Source organism: Electrophorus electricus, chromosome 3, assembly GCF_041902795.1.
Source record: "Electrophorus electricus isolate QZ-2024a chromosome 3, ASM4190279v1, whole genome shotgun sequence".
Classification (NCBI taxonomy): Eukaryota; Metazoa; Chordata; class Actinopteri; order Gymnotiformes; family Gymnotidae; genus Electrophorus; species Electrophorus electricus.
Genome location: NC_137499.1, coordinates 41,180,078 through 41,199,490, shown reverse-complemented (window position 1 = coordinate 41,199,490; position 19,413 = coordinate 41,180,078). Strand labels below are relative to the sequence as shown.

Sequence of the window (19,413 nt, the reverse complement as noted above, 5' to 3'; positions counted from 1 at the left end):
GCAGATCAGAATGAAAGAACCATCTCTGTGGTATTCACATTCCCAAACCTGCCCTGGACTTCATTATCTGAAACCCTACAGAATACGGGGAGGCACAGCTGTTTCTGATTCATCTGACTACACTAGATACTGCATAAGCCTTAAACCATTCAACTTTCTAAGTGTCACACTGTCCAAGTCATGAGGTCTTATATGTATTAATAACTAATAACTGAATCTAAATAGCTAATAACATTTAACATCAAAGCCCAGCAAATCAGCTGGTCTGTTGAGAGAGAGAGAGAGAGAGACTTCGTGTAAGGTCTAACACTTCACACCGTGTAGAAGCAACTCTCGTGAATTACTCCTGCTACACATCCTGCCTCGGGATGGACAAGTGAACATATAGTTTACCCACAATGCACTGCTCAGGGTTGTAGGGTGAAAGGGTCGCTTTTTGATTGACAGGAGGGCATGGCAATGTGGGAAATGGAGTCCCTGTCCTTCACATGACAGCTTATGATGATTAACTGTCTTTCAACATATTTTATTTTTAAATGAATGACAGTTTCACTCCATTCAGCAGCACACCTACAACGCAAATTCCCATTCTTCATTTCCTGTAAATAATAGATAACTAAAACAGTTTCTCCAAGAAGCTACTGGAGAAAGGAATACGAGCTGATTTATATAATATAATCCTACAAAAAGGCACACTTTGCTGTTGCTTTGCTGATTCATATCGTGATTTGATAATGTGAGATGATTTTGTTTTACTTACAAAAGAGATGCAAGCAGCCAGCAGCAAAATCCTGACCAGCAAATCTTCAAACTGTTCCAAGACCAGCTCCCAGATCGACTTACCTGAGAGAGAAAGACAGAACCAATGGGAGAATCACAGAGAGGGAACATATACACATGTTTTGAATTTTGCCAGACAGAACAAGAGCTGCATATATAATCTCTTTGTAATGTGGAGGTTGTGTGCAGTATATCAGTACAATACATTTTAAAATATAATAATCTAATAATAATATTCTAATCTGTTGTTGAGACCTCCTGTAAGTCTCTATTTGTTTTGCAGGAGTCTGTTATAAAGCGTCCTGCCAATCAAGAATATATTTGAAAATGATTAACTCTCAGTGAAGCTTCCACAGTTTTACCCCTGCACACTTTTAAAAAAAGGTTTACGATGTATTAACCATCAGTTGTTTAATTAGCTGATGGTTGAGGACACAATAAAGACATAAACCATAAACTACTGAAAGAGACAGAAGAGAACACACCTTCCTCAGCAGGCAGCTCTGTGATTGGTCCATTCAGTCATAGCGACATAATCAAGGGAAGAATGGAAAAGGAACATTAACTTTTACATTTTCACAGTCTAAACTCTTATTAATTATTATTATTAATCACAAATAATAATTTATTATTATTATTATTGTTATTATTATTATCACTCATAACTTACTATTATTTTTAACATTATTAATCACGCTCTTATTAATTATCATTAATCATAACTATTATTAATTGTTATTATTAATCATGACTTTTATTGTCTTCAGTACTTCAGTGCTTGGTGTTTGTAGTTGATATTTATATTATTACACATAATATATAAAACATTAATACACATACACATATTAATACCAACATTAATACACACCTATATACCTGTATTAATAAAATGAGTATATAACTGATCTTCAGCTCTCTGCTACAGTGTTGTGTGAGTCAGCAGTGACTAACCCTGTAACAGACACCCAGCCTTAGTTCTGACCGGTAGAGCCATAGTGTACAGTTAAAGATCGCCACTCTCTTCTCTCCACGACTTCCCCTCAGGTTCCCTAGCTTCACACTAACCTCACACTTTGCCAACTTCATCTAATATCTCAAAGTGCTTCATTTTGGCAATAAAATTAACTTTCCTTAACTTCCCTTTTAATCTGTTTTTGCCTGAAACAAAGGCTACTTAGCTTGGGAGATATAAACGTTTCTCTGCTCATCAGTTTAGCAATGTAATTTCCTTTCAGCTTGAATGACTAAATATTTATCCTCTCTATCATTGTTCTCTCTCTATAACGGTTCTCCTCTCTCCTGTCTCTCAGTGTTTGGCCCCACACTGGTCCTCTACACTACCACACACTAGTGTTTGGCTCCACACTGGTCCTCTACACTACCACACATTATTGTTTGGCCCCACACTGGTCCTCTACACTACCACACATTAGTGTTTGGCCCCACACTGGTCCTCCACACTACCACACATTATTGTTTGGCCCCACACTGGTCCTCTACACTACCACACATTAGTGTTTGACCTCACACTGGTCCTCTACACTACTACACATTAGTGTTTGGCCCCACACTGGTCCTCCACACTACCACACATTAGTGTTGCTGCTGCTAGTGTCCAGTTTTCCCTCTTCCCTGTGCTTTCACACTGTCAGATGGATGTACCAGCCTGAGAGCATTATGGTCTCCATTCCGCAAGAGTCACCTTTCTCATTCAAGCTCCATCCATCCATCCATCCATCCATCTTTCCATCCATCTGTTCATGTTTCCCTCACCGTTATAGCCATACTTGGCCAGGTTCTTCTTCACCTGGTCGGGAGCGAGGCCTGTGCTCTCGCTCACACTGAAGTGAGCCAGGCACGCAGTGGCCTCCTGGGTGTGGGCGTTCTCCATCCGCTCTGCTCCTGGGGACGCTTCACAAACAACAACCACAAGAACCACAGCATGAGCGGAAGCAAAACCAAATCCTGACTCCCAACTCCAAAACTTCTGCACACATCCCTTCATTCAGTTGGCTTGCTTTCCGTTATGGAACTGACAAGCTTAAAAAAGAGCGACAAAACTGAACCCACCAACACTTTTTGAAAGTGTGGATTTTGGGACTATATCAGCGGCCCCCGATCTCTCTCTCTGCCCCTCTCTCTCTGCTGTCTCCCCTACTGCTCCTGGTGTGTAGAAAGTGCTCACTCCTGTTCATCTCTGTATAGTTTTATAAAGAAGCCCCAAAGCCCCCTTATTGCTGTCACACCCTTGTGAGGCCCCTATTGGCTGTGCTGTAGCATATATGGTGGTAAGGGGCAGGCTCTCGGGTGGAGAGGGGTGGAGAGGGGTGGCCGGAGTAACTGGGTGACAACTACGTGTGTGTCTGACTGCTTTAGCAATCGCATGTGGGGTTGCTGGGGCAGTTTAACCTTGAAGCAGGGTTTGAATATGCTGTCTGTTTTTGGAACATGCATGTTCAGTATAGGGGGATGGTATGGCGTTCGGGATTGTGGTGTGGAGACAGGGAGGGCGGCATGATGGGTGAAGGCTCAAGTGTCTTACTGCGTACATACAGCGTCGGGAAGGGGTCCACCAGGGATTGGTGTGAAGACCTTTATCATTCTCTTTGTAGGCAGAGCAGATAACCATCACTACAGGCTGAGAGGGAGCGAAGGACAGAGGGCCTGAGACTAAGTAAGAACATTCTGTTCAGGGGATTAGCACCCTAAATGAACAGTGATAGAATATGTGTGTGTGAGTGTGGTGGGGAGGGTGCGAGAATAAGACAGAGACATGGAAGGAGGAAATAAAGCCTTCAGAGTACAATTCAGGGTTTCAGCAACAGCTGAGGACAAATAGTAGTATGATGAGTGCATGAGTGAGAGAGAGAGAGAGACAGAGAGAGAGAGAGACAGAGAGGTGTCTGAGGGTTATAGAGATATACAGAGAAGGGCTGTAACTGTGCTGGTGAGAGACTGGGGAAGGGGTGTAACTGTGCTGGTGAGACACTGGGGAAGGGGTGTAACTGTGCTGGTGAGAGACTGGGGAAGGGGTGTAACTGTGCTGGTGAGAGACTGGGGAAGGGGTGTAACTGTGCTGGTGAGAGACTGGGGAAGGGGTGTAACTGTGCTGGTGAGAGACTGGGGAAGGGGTGTAACTGTGCTGGTGAGAGACTGGGGAAGGGGTGTAACTGTGCTGGTGAGAGACTGGGGAAGGGGTGTAACTGTACTGGTGAGAGACTGGGGAAGGGGTGTAACTGTGCTGGTGAGAGACTGGGGAAGGGGTGTAACTGTACTGGTGAGAGACTGGGGAAGGGGTGTAACTGTACTGGTGAGACACTGGGGAAGGGGTGTAACTGTACTGGTGAGAGACTGGGGAAGGGGTGTAACTGTGCTGGTGAGAGACTGGGGAAGGGGTGTAACTGTGCTGGTGAGAGACTGGGGAAGGGGTGTAACTGTGCTGGTGAGACACTGGGGAAGGGGTGTAACTGTGCTGGTGAGAGACTGGGGAAGGGGTATAACTGTGCTGGTGAGAGACTGGGGAAGGGGTGTAACTGTGCTGGTGAGAGACTGGGGAAGGGGTGTAACTGTGCTGGTGAGAGACTGGGGAAGGGGTGTAACTGCTGGTGAGAGACTGGGGAAGGGGTGTAACTGTACTGGTGAGAGACTGGGGAAGGGGTATAACTGTGCTGGTGAGAGACTGGGGAAGGGGTGTAACTGTGCTGGTGAGAGACTGGGGAAGGGGTGTAACTGTGCTGGTGAGAGACTGGGGAAGGGGTGTAACTGTGCTGGTGAGAGACTGGGGAAGGGGTGTAACTGTGCTGGTGAGAGACTGGGGAAGGGGTGTAACTGTGCTGGTGAGAGACTGGGGAAGGGGTGTAACTGTGCTGGTGAGAGACTGGGGAAGGGGTGTAACTGTGCTGGTGAGAGACTGGGGAAGGGGTGTAACTGTACTGGTGAGAGACTGGGGAAGGGGTGTAACTGTGCTGGTGAGACACTGGGGAAGGGGTATAACTGTGCTGGTGAGAGACTGGGGAAGGGGTGTAACTGTGCTGGTGAGAGACTGGGGAAAGGGTGTAACTGTGCTGGTGAGAGACGGCCTTCTTCTCTGGGACATTGAAGCTCTTCATTAGTGTTGCGGCCAAACCCTGATCAAATATGTGGTCTCTGTGACTGATGTTAAGAGTATATTTGAATGGAATTACCATGACGACAGGCTTAGTCCATATCATTAAAGACTGAGAGAAAACTCCCAGAGAAAATACCCAGAGTGTCCCAAGAGGCTCTTTAAACACCTCCCCCACTCAACCCACACACACCACACACACTCACACTCATACTCACACACACAAACACACACACACACTCTCATGGACACACACACACGTGTGCCAGGGGGCATTAAAAAAGAACACAGGGGAGGATCACAATTAGCCCCCTGAAGCATTAAAGAAAAAGAGAGAGGGGTGAGACAAAGGGATATCCTTCCATTCTGCCTTCTCCTTCCCAAGCTTTACACGCTGGTTCAGCTGCTGTTCTGTACTTTGACCTTTGACCTTACCATGGGTCGGTCTGTCTGTGCGTGCCTCATGCGGCTCAATGACATTTAACTCTATATCCCCCACGATCATCTTACACACACACACATGCATGTACCATATGGGCCAGTCCATATGCATAACAATCCACTGCTCTAAGTGTATTGTGATCTTGGCACACATCTGTTGTGCATACCTTCCACATATGCAGCGTGTATACCACACTCTCCATCCTCTTATATAACGTACTCTCCATCCTCATATATACCACACTCTCCATCCTCTTATATAACGTACTCTCAATCCTCATATATACCACACTCTCCACACTCTCCATCCTCTTATATACCACACTCTCTATCCTCTTCTATACAGTACTCTCTATCCTCTTATATACCACACTCACCATCCTTATACACCACACTCTCTATCCTCTTAGATACCACACTCTCCATTCTCTTATATATCACACTCTCCATCCTCTTATATAACAGTCTCCATCCTTATATACGACACTCTCCATCTTCTTATATACCACACTCTCTATCCTCTTCTATACAGTACTCTACATCCTCTTATATACCGTACTCTCTACACTCTCCATCCTCTTATATAACACACTCTCCATCCTCTTATATATCACTCTCCATCCTCTTATATACCACACTCTCCATCTTCTTATATACCACACCCTCTATCATGTTCTATACAGTACTCTCCATCCGCTTATATCCCAGACTCCCCATTCTCTTATATACCACACTCTGCATCCTTATATACCAAAACTCTCCATCTTCTTATATACCACACTCTCTATCCTCTTCTATACAGTACTCTCCATCCTCTTATATACCGTACTCTCTACACTCTCCATCCTCTTCTATACAGTATTCTCCATCCTCTTATATACCATACTCTCCAGACTCTCCATCCTCTTCTATACAGTATTCTCCATCCTCTTATATACCACACTCTCCATCCTTTTATATAACACTCTCCATCTTCTTATATACCACACTCTCCATTCTCTTCCATACAGTACTCTCCATCCTCTTATATACCACACTCTCCATACTTTTATATAACACTCTCCATCCTCTTATATACCACATTCTCCATGCTCTTATATATCACTCTCCATCCACTTATATACCACACACTCCATCTTTTTATATACCACACTCTCTATCCTCTTCCATACAGTACTCTCCATCCTCTTATATACCACACTCTCCATCCTCGTATATATATACCATTCTCCATCCTCTTATATATCACTCTCCATCCTCTTATATACCACACTCTCCATCCTCTTCCATACAGTATTCTCCATTCTCTTATATACCACACTCTCCACACTCTCCATCCTCTTCTATACAGTACTCTCCATCCTCTTATATACCACACTCCCCATCCTCTTATATACCAAACTCTCCATCTTCTTATATACCACACTCTCTATCCCGTTCTATACAGTACTCTCCATCCTCTTATATACCACACTCTCCATCCTCTTATATACCACACTCTCCATCTTCTTATATACAATACTCTCTATCTTCTTCTATACAGTACTCTCCATCCTCTTATATAACACTCTCCATCCTCTTATATACCACTATCCATCCTCTTCTATACAGTACTCTCCATCCTCTTATATACCACACTCTCCATCCTCTTATATACCGTACTCTCCACACTCTCCATCCTCTTCTACACAGTACTCTCCATCCTCTTATATACCACACTCTCTATCCTCTTCTATACAGTACTCTCCATCCTCTTATGTACCGTACTCTCCATCCTCTTCTATACCACACTCTCCATCCTCTTATACACTGTATTCTCCACCCTCTTATATACCCTACTCTCCACCCTCTTATATACCACACTCTCCATTCCCTTATATACCACACTCTCCATCCTCTTATATATCACACTCTCCATCCTGTTCTATACAGTACTCTCCATCCTGTTATATATCAGACTCTCCATTCTCTTATATACCACACTCTCCATCCTTATATACCACACTCTCTATCCTCTTCTATACAGTACTCTCCATCCTCTTATATACCACACTCTCCATCCTCTTATATACCACAGTCTCCATTCTCTTCCATTCAGTACTCTCCATCCTCTTATATACCACACTCTCCATCCTCTTATATATCACTCTCCATCCTCTTATATACCACACTCTCTATCCTCGTATATACCACACTCTCCATCCTCATATATACCACACTCTCCATCCTCATATATACCACACTCTCCATCCTCTTATATATCACACTCTCTATCCTGTTCTATACAGTACTTTCCGTCCTGTTATATATCAGAATCCCCATTCTCTTATATACCACACTCTCCATCCTTATATACCACACTATCCATGTTCTTATATACCACACTCTCTGTTCTCTTATATACCACTCTCCATCCTCTTATATACCACACTCTCTATCCTCTTATATACCACACTCTCCATCCTCTTCAATACAGTGCTCTCCATCCTCTTATATACCACACTCTCCACACTCTCCATCCTCTTCTATACAGTACTCTCCATCCTCTTATATACCACACTCTCCATCTTCTTATATACCACACTCTCTATCCTCTTCTATACAGTACTCTCCATCCTCTTATGTACCGTACTCTCCATCCTCTTCTATACCACTCTCCATCCTCTTATATACCACAATCTCCATCCTCTTATATACCATACTGTCCACACTCTCCATCCTCTTCAATACAGTACTCTGCATCCTCTTATATACCACACTCTCCAAACTCTCCATCCTCTTCTATATAGTACTCTCCATTATCTTATGTACCACAGTCTCCATCCGCTTATATACCACTCTCTATCCTCTTATATACCACACTCTCCATCCTCTTATATACCGTACTCTCCACCCTCTTATATACCCTACTCTCCACCCTCTTATATACCACACTCTCCATTCCCTTATATACCACACTCTCCATCCTCTTATATATCACACTCTCTATCCTGTTCTATACAGTACTGTCCATCCTGTTATATATCAGACTCTCCATTCGCTTATATACCACACTCTCCATCCTTATATACCACACTATCCATGTTCTTATATACCACACTCTCTATCCTCTTCTATACAGTATTCTCCATCCTCTTATGTACCGTACTCTCCATCCTCTTATATACCACTCTTCATCCTCTTATATACCACAGTCTCCATTCTATTCCATACAGTACTCTCCATCCTCTTATATATGACTCTCCATCCTCTTATATACCACACTCTCTATCCTCTTATATACCACACTCTCCATCCTCTTATATACCACACTCTCTATCCTCTTATATACCACACTCTCCACCCTCTTATATACCGTACTCTACACCCTCTTATATACCACACTCTCCATTCCCTTATATACCACACTCTCCATTCTCTAATATACCACACTATCCATGTTCTTATATACCACACTCTCTATCCTCTTCTATACAGTACTCTCTATCCTCTTATGTACCGTACTCTCCATCCTCTTCTATACCACTCTCCATCCTCTTATATACCACAATCTCCATCCTTTTATATACCATACTATCCACACTCTCCATCCTCTTCAATACAGTACTCTCCATCCTCTTATATACCACACTTTCCATCCTCTTATATACCACACTCTCCACCCTCTTATATACCACACTCTCCATTCCCTTATATACCACACTCTCCTTCCTCTTATATATCACACTCTCCTTCCTCTTATATATCACACTCTCTATGCTCTTCTTTACAGTACTCTCCATCCTCTTATATACCACACTCTCCATCCTCTTATATACCACACTCTCCATTCTCTTATATACCACACTCTCCATCCTCTTATATACCACACTCTCCATCCTCTTATATACCGTACTCTCCATACTCTCCATCCTCTTCAATACAGTACTCTCCATCCTCTTATATACCACACTCTCCATTCTCTTATATACCACACTCTCCATCCTCTTATATACCACACTCTCCATCCTCTTATATACCACACTCTCCATCCTCTTATATACCGTACTCTCCACACTCTCCATCCTCTTCAATACAGTACTCTCCATCCTCTTATATACCACACTCCCCATTCTCTTATATACCACACTCTCCATCCTCTTATATACAGTACTCTACATCCTCTTTTATACCACACTCTCCATCCTCTTATATACCACACTCTCCATCCTCTTATATACCAAACTCTCCATCCTCTTATATACTGTACTCTCCACACTCTCCATCCTCTTCTATACAGTACTCTCCATTTTCTTATATACCACACTCTCCATCCTCTTCTATACAGTACTCTACATCCTCTTTTATACCACACTCTCCATCCTCTTATATACCGTACTCTCCACACTCTCCATCCTCTTCTATACAGTACTCTCCATCCTCTTATATACCACACTCTCCATCTTCTTATATACCACACTCTCTATCCTCTTCTATACAGTACTCTCCATCCTCTTATGTACCGTACTCTCCATCCTCTTCTATACCACTCTCCATCCTCTTATATACCACAATCTCCATCCTCTTATATACCATACTGTCCACACTCTCCATCCTCTTCAATACAGTACTCTGCATCCTCTTATATACCACACTCTCCAAACTCTCCATCCTCTTCTATATAGTACTCTCCATTATCTTATGTACCACAGTCTCCATCCGCTTATATACCACTCTCTATCCTCTTATATACCACACTCTCCATCCTCTTATATACCGTACTCTCCACCCTCTTATATACCCTACTCTCCACCCTCTTATATACCACACTCTCCATTCCCTTATATACCACACTCTCCATCCTCTTATATATCACACTCTCTATCCTGTTCTATACAGTACTGTCCATCCTGTTATATATCAGACTCTCCATTCGCTTATATACCACACTCTCCATCCTTATATACCACACTATCCATGTTCTTATATACCACACTCTCTATCCTCTTCTATACAGTATTCTCCATCCTCTTATGTACCGTACTCTCCATCCTCTTATATACCACTCTTCATCCTCTTATATACCACAGTCTCCATTCTATTCCATACAGTACTCTCCATCCTCTTATATATGACTCTCCATCCTCTTATATACCACACTCTCTATCCTCTTATATACCACACTCTCCATCCTCTTATATACCACACTCTCTATCCTCTTATATACCACACTCTCCACCCTCTTATATACCGTACTCTACACCCTCTTATATACCACACTCTCCATTCCCTTATATACCACACTCTCCATTCTCTAATATACCACACTATCCATGTTCTTATATACCACACTCTCTATCCTCTTCTATACAGTACTCTCTATCCTCTTATGTACCGTACTCTCCATCCTCTTCTATACCACTCTCCATCCTCTTATATACCACAATCTCCATCCTTTTATATACCATACTATCCACACTCTCCATCCTCTTCAATACAGTACTCTCCATCCTCTTATATACCACACTTTCCATCCTCTTATATACCACACTCTCCACCCTCTTATATACCACACTCTCCATTCCCTTATATACCACACTCTCCTTCCTCTTATATATCACACTCTCCTTCCTCTTATATATCACACTCTCTATGCTCTTCTTTACAGTACTCTCCATCCTCTTATATACCACACTCTCCATCCTCTTATATACCACACTCTCCATTCTCTTATATACCACACTCTCCATCCTCTTATATACCACACTCTCCATCCTCTTATATACCGTACTCTCCATACTCTCCATCCTCTTCAATACAGTACTCTCCATCCTCTTATATACCACACTCTCCATTCTCTTATATACCACACTCTCCATCCTCTTATATACCACACTCTCCATCCTCTTATATACCACACTCTCCATCCTCTTATATACCGTACTCTCCACACTCTCCATCCTCTTATATACAGTACTCTACATCCTCTTTTATACCACACTCTCCATCCTCTTATATACCACACTCTCCATCCTCTTATATACCAAACTCTCCATCCTCTTATATACTGTACTCTCCACACTCTCCATCCTCTTCTATACAGTACTCTCCATTCTCTTATATACCACACTCTCCATCCTCTTCTATACAGTACTCTACATCCTCTTTTATACCACACTCTCCATCCTCTTATATATCACTCTCCATCCTCTTATATATCACACTCTCCATCCTCTTATGTACCATACTCTCCATCCTCTTCTATACCACACTCTCCATTCTCTTATATACCACACTATCCATGTTCTTATATACCACACTCTCTATCCTCTTCTATACAGTACTCTCTATCCTCTTATGTACCGTACTCTCCATCCTCTTCTATACCACTCTCCATCCTCTTATATACCACAATCTCCATCCTCTTATATACCATACTCTCCACACTCTCCATCCTCTTACACATTACACTCTCCATTCTCTTATATACCACACTCTCCATCCTCTTATATACCACACTCTCCATTCTCTTATATACCACACTCTCCATCCTCTTATATACCACACTCTCCATCCTCTTATATACTGTACTCTCCATACTCTCCATCCTCTTCAATACAGTACTCTCCATCCTCTTATATACCACACTCTCCATTCTCTTATATACCACACTCTCCATCCTCTTATATACCACACTCTCCATCCTCTTACACACTACACTCTCCATTCTCTTATATACCACACTCTCCATCCTCTTATATACCACACTCTCCATCCTCTTATATACCGTACTCTCCACACTCTCCATCCTCTTCAATACAGTACTCTCCATCCTCTTATATACCACACTCTCCATCCTCTTACACACTACACTCTCCATTCTCTTATATACCACACTCTCCATCCTCTTATATACCACACTCTCCATCCTATTATATACCACACTCTCCACCCTCTTATATACCACACTGTCCATCCTCTTATATACCACACTCTCCATCCTCTTATATACCACACTCTCCATCCTCTTACACACTACACTCTCCATTCTCTTATATACCACACTCTCCATCCTCTTATATACCACACTCTCCATTCTCTTATATACCACACTCTCCATCCTCTTATATACCACACTCTCCATTCTCTTATATACCACACTCTCCATCCTCTTATATACCACACTCTCCATCCTCTTATATACCACACTTTTCTCCCACAGCCTCTAAGCACTTTTACCCCACTATTCTCCACAGCCTTGTACTCTTGCTCCTAACAGTGATACAGTGTTCTGGGATCTCTTCCCCTAATATGGACACAATGCTCTGGGTTCTCTTGCCCCTCCCAGAGACGCAATGCCCTGTTTCTCCTAACCACTGGGGCTAAGCATAAGGAAGCACTTTCTACCTTTTTCACAGTGTCGTAGACCCAGCCGCTCCTGTGTGTCATGTTGTGTGTGTATGTGTACTTATGCATGTGCGTATGTTTGGGGGGGTGGGTTGTGTTTATTTCAGGGATGGCAGGTGGGAAATGCCCCCCCCCCCCCCCCCCAAGTTGTACAATATTCCTGACGTCCCTACCCTGCATGTGTGTGTAATCCTCCCGACTGAGTCTGTGTAATACTGCTGGACATGCACTGTGACTTAAAGTGTCAGTCAGTTTATTTGATAGTGATGGAGCTGATGGTGAACAATACCCCTCCCCCACCTCGCTCTGATACTGTCAGGGCCACTCTGATTACCTGGCTTCAGTGAAACTCTTACAAGTGTAAAGACCCTTGTACTGATCAGTATCGCCCAAACCCTTCAGTCCACCTGTACTTGTTTTTTTTAAATCTTTGTCCTTCACTTTCCCATTATGTTTACACTTTTCACTGTTGTATAAATGTACGCTCCTTTTTGGAACAATGCATATCCTTTTTTTGGGGGGTGGGGGATCATGCCTCTTATAACATTTCACCTGTGACCTTTGCACTCGTGATGACACCAGGCCCACAGATAGCTGCAGGTGCCTTGTTGTCACTCCAGGGTCACCTCGCATGGTGGTCAGCATGAAAAGCAAAAGGCAGTGTGTGCTTTATCATAAATAAAACAGTTTGAGGAACCACGGAGAAAAAGATTGTGGCTAATATGTATTATAATTGTGTGTGTGTGTGTGTGTGTGTGTGTGTGTGTGTGTGTGTGTGTGTGTGTGTGCGTGCATGCGTGTGTGTGTTCATTACTATCTGAATTAGTGAAGCCTTGGAGACAGAGGACCAGGAATAGGGACAGGGCTGAGATGGTGTTGAGAGTGTAGTACCATTCCTGTCCAACAACTGTCACAGGCACACACACACACACACACACACACACACACAATCATGTATGCTGAGCCTAGAATTTACATGTTTCTTTCTTTATAACTACATTCATAGGCACTTCTACAGACACATGTGCATGTGGTGCACACACTTCTATAATGACACGATGCACAGACTCCTATAATGACACAGTATGCACACTCCTATAATGATGCGGTGTACACCCTCCTATAATGATATGGTGCACACACTCTTATGATATGGTGCACCCACTCTCCTAGAATGATACGGTACACACACTCCTATAATAATATGGTGCACACACTCTCCTATAATGACATGATACACACACTCCTATAATGATACGGTGCACACACTGCTGTAATGATGTGGTGCACACACTCTCCTGTAATGATACAGTGCACACACTCCTGTAATAGTACTCCTGGTGCATACACTCCTACAATGGTGTTTGTGGTGCACACACTTGTATATAACATCTACAGTGAAAACACTGACCTGTTCATAACATCTACAGTGAAAACATTGACCTGTCCAAGACAAGAGTATGTTGAAAAGCTTTTAGTCACACCAAAACACAACTGTGTATTAATAATTCACCGTTACCGTTACCATATTTATTAATAGAATGTGATTGTATTTATTATTATTTTTGTGTTTTTTACTACTACTAAGAGCTACTGTATTTATTTCATAAAGGACATGGCAGCAAATCATAAAGAGCAACTTGGATTAACAAATAAAATTTCAAGTCTGAGAGTACAGTGATAAACCAAGAAAAGTAGACATTACATTGGCAGCTAATGCTGTTTGGTAATTACACTGATGTCAGAAGGCAGCCACAGATCAGGTGGTTCAGCTGAGCGCACAGTTGTGTAAAGGAGCATGTGGGTGAGCAGATCAGGTGTGTGAGAGGTGGATGAAACACTGTTAGAAGCTCTTAATAGTATGAGGGCCTTTCTGATGGAGTAGTTACTAACACCAGCTAATTATAGGGAGGGATGTCCTTGGGTATTCTTGAAAGAAGAGAGGGTAGAGGATATCCCAAACATTAGCCCCCCCCCCCACTCCCTGTATGTGTCTCTCTCTTGCTTTCTCTCTTTGTGTGTTATTTTTAGTTTGGCTTGGCAGGTTTCAGCCCCTTTGCTTTGCTCCCAAGCCTTACAAGGCCCAGAAAGTCTGTTGCCAAGTAACTGTTCATGTATTGACCCAAACACAGAGGACTCAGTGATCAGTTCACACTGACGTCTCCCAACGGTGATAATTAGCAGCTCATCTCCACTTTGGAACTTCAAGACCAGCACAACCTTATGATCAGAACGAGGCTTGGTGGTGTCGCTTGGTGTCAGAACATGGCTTGATGGTGTCGCTCAGTGTCAGAACAAAGCTTGATTGTGTTGCTCAGTGTCAGAATGATTCTTGGTGTTGTCGCTCGGTGTGAGAATGATCCTTGGTGTTGTCGCTCGGTGTCAGAATGAGGTTGGTGGTGTCAACCAGCATCAGAATGAAGCTTGGTGGTGTCGCACATTGTCAGAACGAGGCTTTATGGTGTTTCCATATCTCAAAATATCTGATGTATCTTGGGTGCTTGGGTGTGTGTGAAAGAGAGAGAGTGAGAAAAAAGAGAGAAAGACAAAAGAGAGAAAGAGTATTAAAGGAAGGAGGATGTGTGAGAGACATGTGGGGGCCAATGAGGAGTGACAGCTGCAGCAAGCAAACCCACACAGAGAAAACACACGTGATCATCACTAACTCAAAACACACGTGACCATCACTAACTCAAAACACACGTGACCATCACTAACTCAAAACACACATGACTGTCACTAACTCAAAACACACAGACAGGGAAGACATTAGCTCAAAACACACACGTGAGTGTCACTAACTCAAAACTCACACACGAGATAGTCACTAACTCAAAACACACAAACGGAATCATTAACTCAAAACAGAAAGCAGTGCCACTTATTTAAGTTGATAAATCAACAAATCATCATGATTTTATCATTAACACACAATACATGTATTAGTTGTGGCTTTATGTGATTTATTTGACCGGGTGGTAGACGAACACCATTAGTACAAGATATTTAGCCATGCAAATAGTACAGGAGAGATGTTGATATCGGCTTTGCTGTGCTGTGTTCAGAGGATGGAGGATGTAGTCCAAAGCCCTGAGGGTAGATTATGCATTCAGACGTGTGTAACATTACTGCATGGATATGAATATCCAAACTATTTTTCTAATAATAATTAGAAGACCAAAACAGAGCTCTATTGAACTTCTCTCTTTCTCTTTCTCTCTCACATTGGTGTACATGCCCATTCTCTAAAGGGAGGGGTGTGTGTGTGTGTGCGTGTGTGTGGGTGGGTGAGTGTTGGGTGTGGATGTGTGTGTGTGGGGGCATGTGTGGGTTTGTGTGTGTTGGGGTGTGGGTGTGGGTGTGGGTGTGTGTGTGGGTGTGCGCGCACGCATCCAGGCTTTAAAGGCTTGTGTGGACACACTCGACTCCCCAGGCATTCAGCAGAAGAGAGGGCGGGGCTTGCCGGCCATGTTTATGGCTGTCCTGTCCTTGGGCTGGTGCTGGCGTTGGGATTTTCATGGCTGCATTTCATGGTGGACATTCCTGGGACCAGCAGACAGAGAGGGACAAGACCTCTCATGCCAGACGGCCCCACTGTAAAACCCTATTAGACACACGGATGGTGTGAGGGTACAGGAGGAACACAGAGAGGCTATAAGTCACAGCCTCACATCTTTATACACATGCACATATACACACAAACAGGCAGGAGACTGATCATAGCATCTAAATACAAGACAGACACACCTGTGGTTACTCAGCTGACTTTTAATCAGCCTCTCACTGTAAATCTGTAGCATACTTAGAATGTGAAGAAACCCTCTGAAGGGAGATGATGAAATATTCTTCCAGCTAAAGTAGCATTCATGGAAATTAGTGGTAAATGGTGAAGACTAAGCCAGATTTCAAAGACATGTAGAAAAGAGGCAAAAAGCAACACAAACAACCAAACAAGTAAACCAAAACAGACATATGACTTCATTGAAAAACACTAAACATTCATGATTAAAGAAAGTAATTAATGTTTTGGTGCGAAATAAAAAAATCCTTACTTTTCACATACATTTATATAAAAATAAGGCCATGTAACGTTTAGAATCCCAAGTATCTCATCTTGAGGACAGCTCCAAAGTCAAACTAATTTATGACTTGTGAATCATGCAATGAACGTCTCTGAACCTGATACTTAAACTGTGAAGTGACCATGGGTTACTGTGGATAGTAACTATAGATGCTGAAAGTGTTTATATGAGAAAAAATGAGAAAAAAGGAGGTTTTAGATATCAGCAGGTTTTAGATATTCACAGTAGATCAAGTCATTTGGTTAATACAAACATTAATTAAAATAATTTGCATAAAACAGGTACTAATAAGGCTCGCTTGTGTTTTTGCATTCTCCAAGAAGAAGCCAACTAATTAGTACCAGTGGGTTTACACCAAGTTCTCTAAATGTGGTGAGGATGATATCACCTCTCCTTCTTTTGCAGGCTCACTGGGCCGTGTGCCAGAGAAATGCACATAGCAAAAGGAGTTCAGTGCACATTCTGAGAGCTCCCCGCCTCTGTAGTTGTTAACATACAAATGTTCATGCTATACTGTTAAAAGACAAGGATCAACTTGCTCAGAACAGATGGTGTGAACAGGTTCAAAATAGACTTATGCACATTTGATACTCATCATAAACTTGCCATGAACGGTGAGAAAATACAAAGTATGGCAGGGGTGCCAAAGCTCTGGAGGGGAAAGTTTGGTGATTGTTCTGCTCAGTCACACCTACTAAACCTGGCGATTGGATGATCAGTTGAATCAGGTGTGTTTAAGCAAGTCATTCACCAAACCACCCTAGACTCCAGATTTAGTGTGTGATCAAGTCCATGTTACTACTCACCAAGTTTTGCTGCAGTCTGGCTATCTAGGACTGGACTTTGACACCCCTATAAAACATTTTACTGTTATACCTATAAGTTATAGATTTTTAAAGTTTTGCCCAGAACTAAAAGCCCTGAGTAGGTACCTGTGAGGAATCTCTTATATTAACATTTGTGGAAACCTTTCTTATGGTGAAAGAGTGACTGGCTTTTTAATGTATGAGAAAAGTTCAATTTCAGAATCTTTATTGCATTGCAGTTTGTTAGACCTAAGAGTAAAGTTTTTGGTAGTTTAATTAAATTGGGATATAATTGCACAAAATTCTAGTGTCAAAACTACCATATCTTAAAAAAACAAATACAGACTGCAGAAGCATATGTGGGCTATTCTGTGGAACTGGAAATCCAATAGTTGTTTTCTGCACTAAATCTAAACATCAAATGGTTTTCCCTAATTACACTAAAAACTCCAGGTTTCAGGTTTCCATTCCAACCAAGCAGAAGTGCATCCAATACAAATATCAACTGTTGAATGTTGAACCCAACTGATTAAACATGTTACATAGGTCAGTGTGGTCCTGGTTGAGATGAACACTGGCTGACACAATTCCTTTGTACATAACACTTTAAATCTCCTTAAATTCCTCTGTAGACACTTGCTCTTAGACGTCACTTTAAAAAAAATGCCCTTCTTGGCCAATGGAGACAAACGCTGACATCTGCTGGCCAAAAGTGTAAGTGAAGCTAAATAACTTGATCTACTGGTCAATAGTCTCCGTGATTTTGCTATTTTAATTCATTCAGTTTCATTCATGGCTTAAAGCTCCAACATGTGATATGCTACACCTACGATTTTCAATCTGTAGGGCACACCAAGATCTCCCAAGCGGAGGCACTCAACACTCATGTGCAAATAAGTAAACAGCAGTGAAACTGTTCTGTGGCTAAGCTTAAGCAATTATTTTCCAGCTGGAGGGTGCTAACTTCTTCTGCCTTCTTCTATAACAGGTACATTTTTTGATTATGGTCTCCCTGACAAAGCAGGCTACCCATCTACATCCTTTGCACATTTCATCTTAAAAACTGATGGTGACTGGCAAAACTTGATTATGTCACGGCCTGCTCCGCTTTCCACTGGTCACGTGGCTCGGCCTCGCCGCGTGCAGTGGAATTCAGTGTAATTGTTTTGGTTTGTAGCCACGCCCCTGCGCACACCTGCAGACGGTTTAGCGTGTACATTGTATTTACATCGACGTTGGTGTGTGCTGTGTTGTCAGTCGTCGGATATGTAAACCCAAACGTGTGTGTATTGTTAGCGTTTGTGTTTCACGTTGTTGCATGTACTACGTTTACACCGCTTATATGAATGCCCTTGTCTTCTGTGTTTCACAGTAAACGTCCATCACCGTCGAGGGAGTCTGAACGTCCTGCTCCTTGGGCCGTAACAGAGTAGGGATAACAGTGAAGATTTTTTTTTCTTTTGCAAGTAAAATGAAACACATTTTTTGAACTTGTTTATACTGTGAACAACATCAATTTCTTTGAGCTTGTCAAATATGTTAGGGCTTGTATTTACAAAAACATTTACAAAGTGTGTTTTTGGGTGGTGTGTTTTTTGGGTGGTCAAAATAATTTGACTAATGAATGATGGCACAAGGGTTGACTCCTCTGTGTGATCACTCACTGGAATCAAATCAAATCAGGTCTTACTTGTCACATCATTTTCAAAGTCTTTATTTACATCTGACTTTAGTAAAATAATACACGAAAAGGAAAAAGCAGATATCAACTACTTGTGTTGATAAACAATAAATACATAAAAAATCTAAACTA

General features: G+C 42.3%; 1 protein-coding gene and 1 long non-coding RNA gene across 4 annotated transcripts in view; one reads left to right on the top strand and one right to left on the bottom strand.

The window, feature by feature from the left end:
• The window catches only part of atp2a1 (ATPase sarcoplasmic/endoplasmic reticulum Ca2+ transporting 1), a 17,865-nt gene extending 14,877 nt beyond the window's left edge, over positions 1 to 2,988 (bottom strand). For all 3 annotated transcript variants that reach the window (XM_035523679.2, XM_035523691.2, XM_081711629.1), the window contains exons 1-4: positions 2,851 to 2,988; positions 2,554 to 2,691; positions 1,266 to 1,283; positions 761 to 843 (exon numbers count right to left, since the gene is read on the bottom strand). In XM_035523679.2, coding sequence (XP_035379572.1) covers positions 761 to 843; positions 1,266 to 1,283; positions 2,554 to 2,671 — 219 coding nt within the window. In that variant the 5' untranslated portion in view covers positions 2,672 to 2,691; positions 2,851 to 2,988. The remainder of the gene's footprint in view (positions 1 to 760; positions 844 to 1,265; positions 1,284 to 2,553; positions 2,692 to 2,850) is intronic.
• Positions 1 to 19,413, top strand: part of LOC118240977 (uncharacterized) — a 20,457-nt gene extending 1,044 nt beyond the window's left edge. Inside the window, exon 2 of the long non-coding RNA XR_004775749.2 lies at positions 18,973 to 19,413. This is a non-coding gene — a long non-coding RNA (uncharacterized LOC118240977). The remainder of the gene's footprint in view (positions 1 to 18,972) is intronic.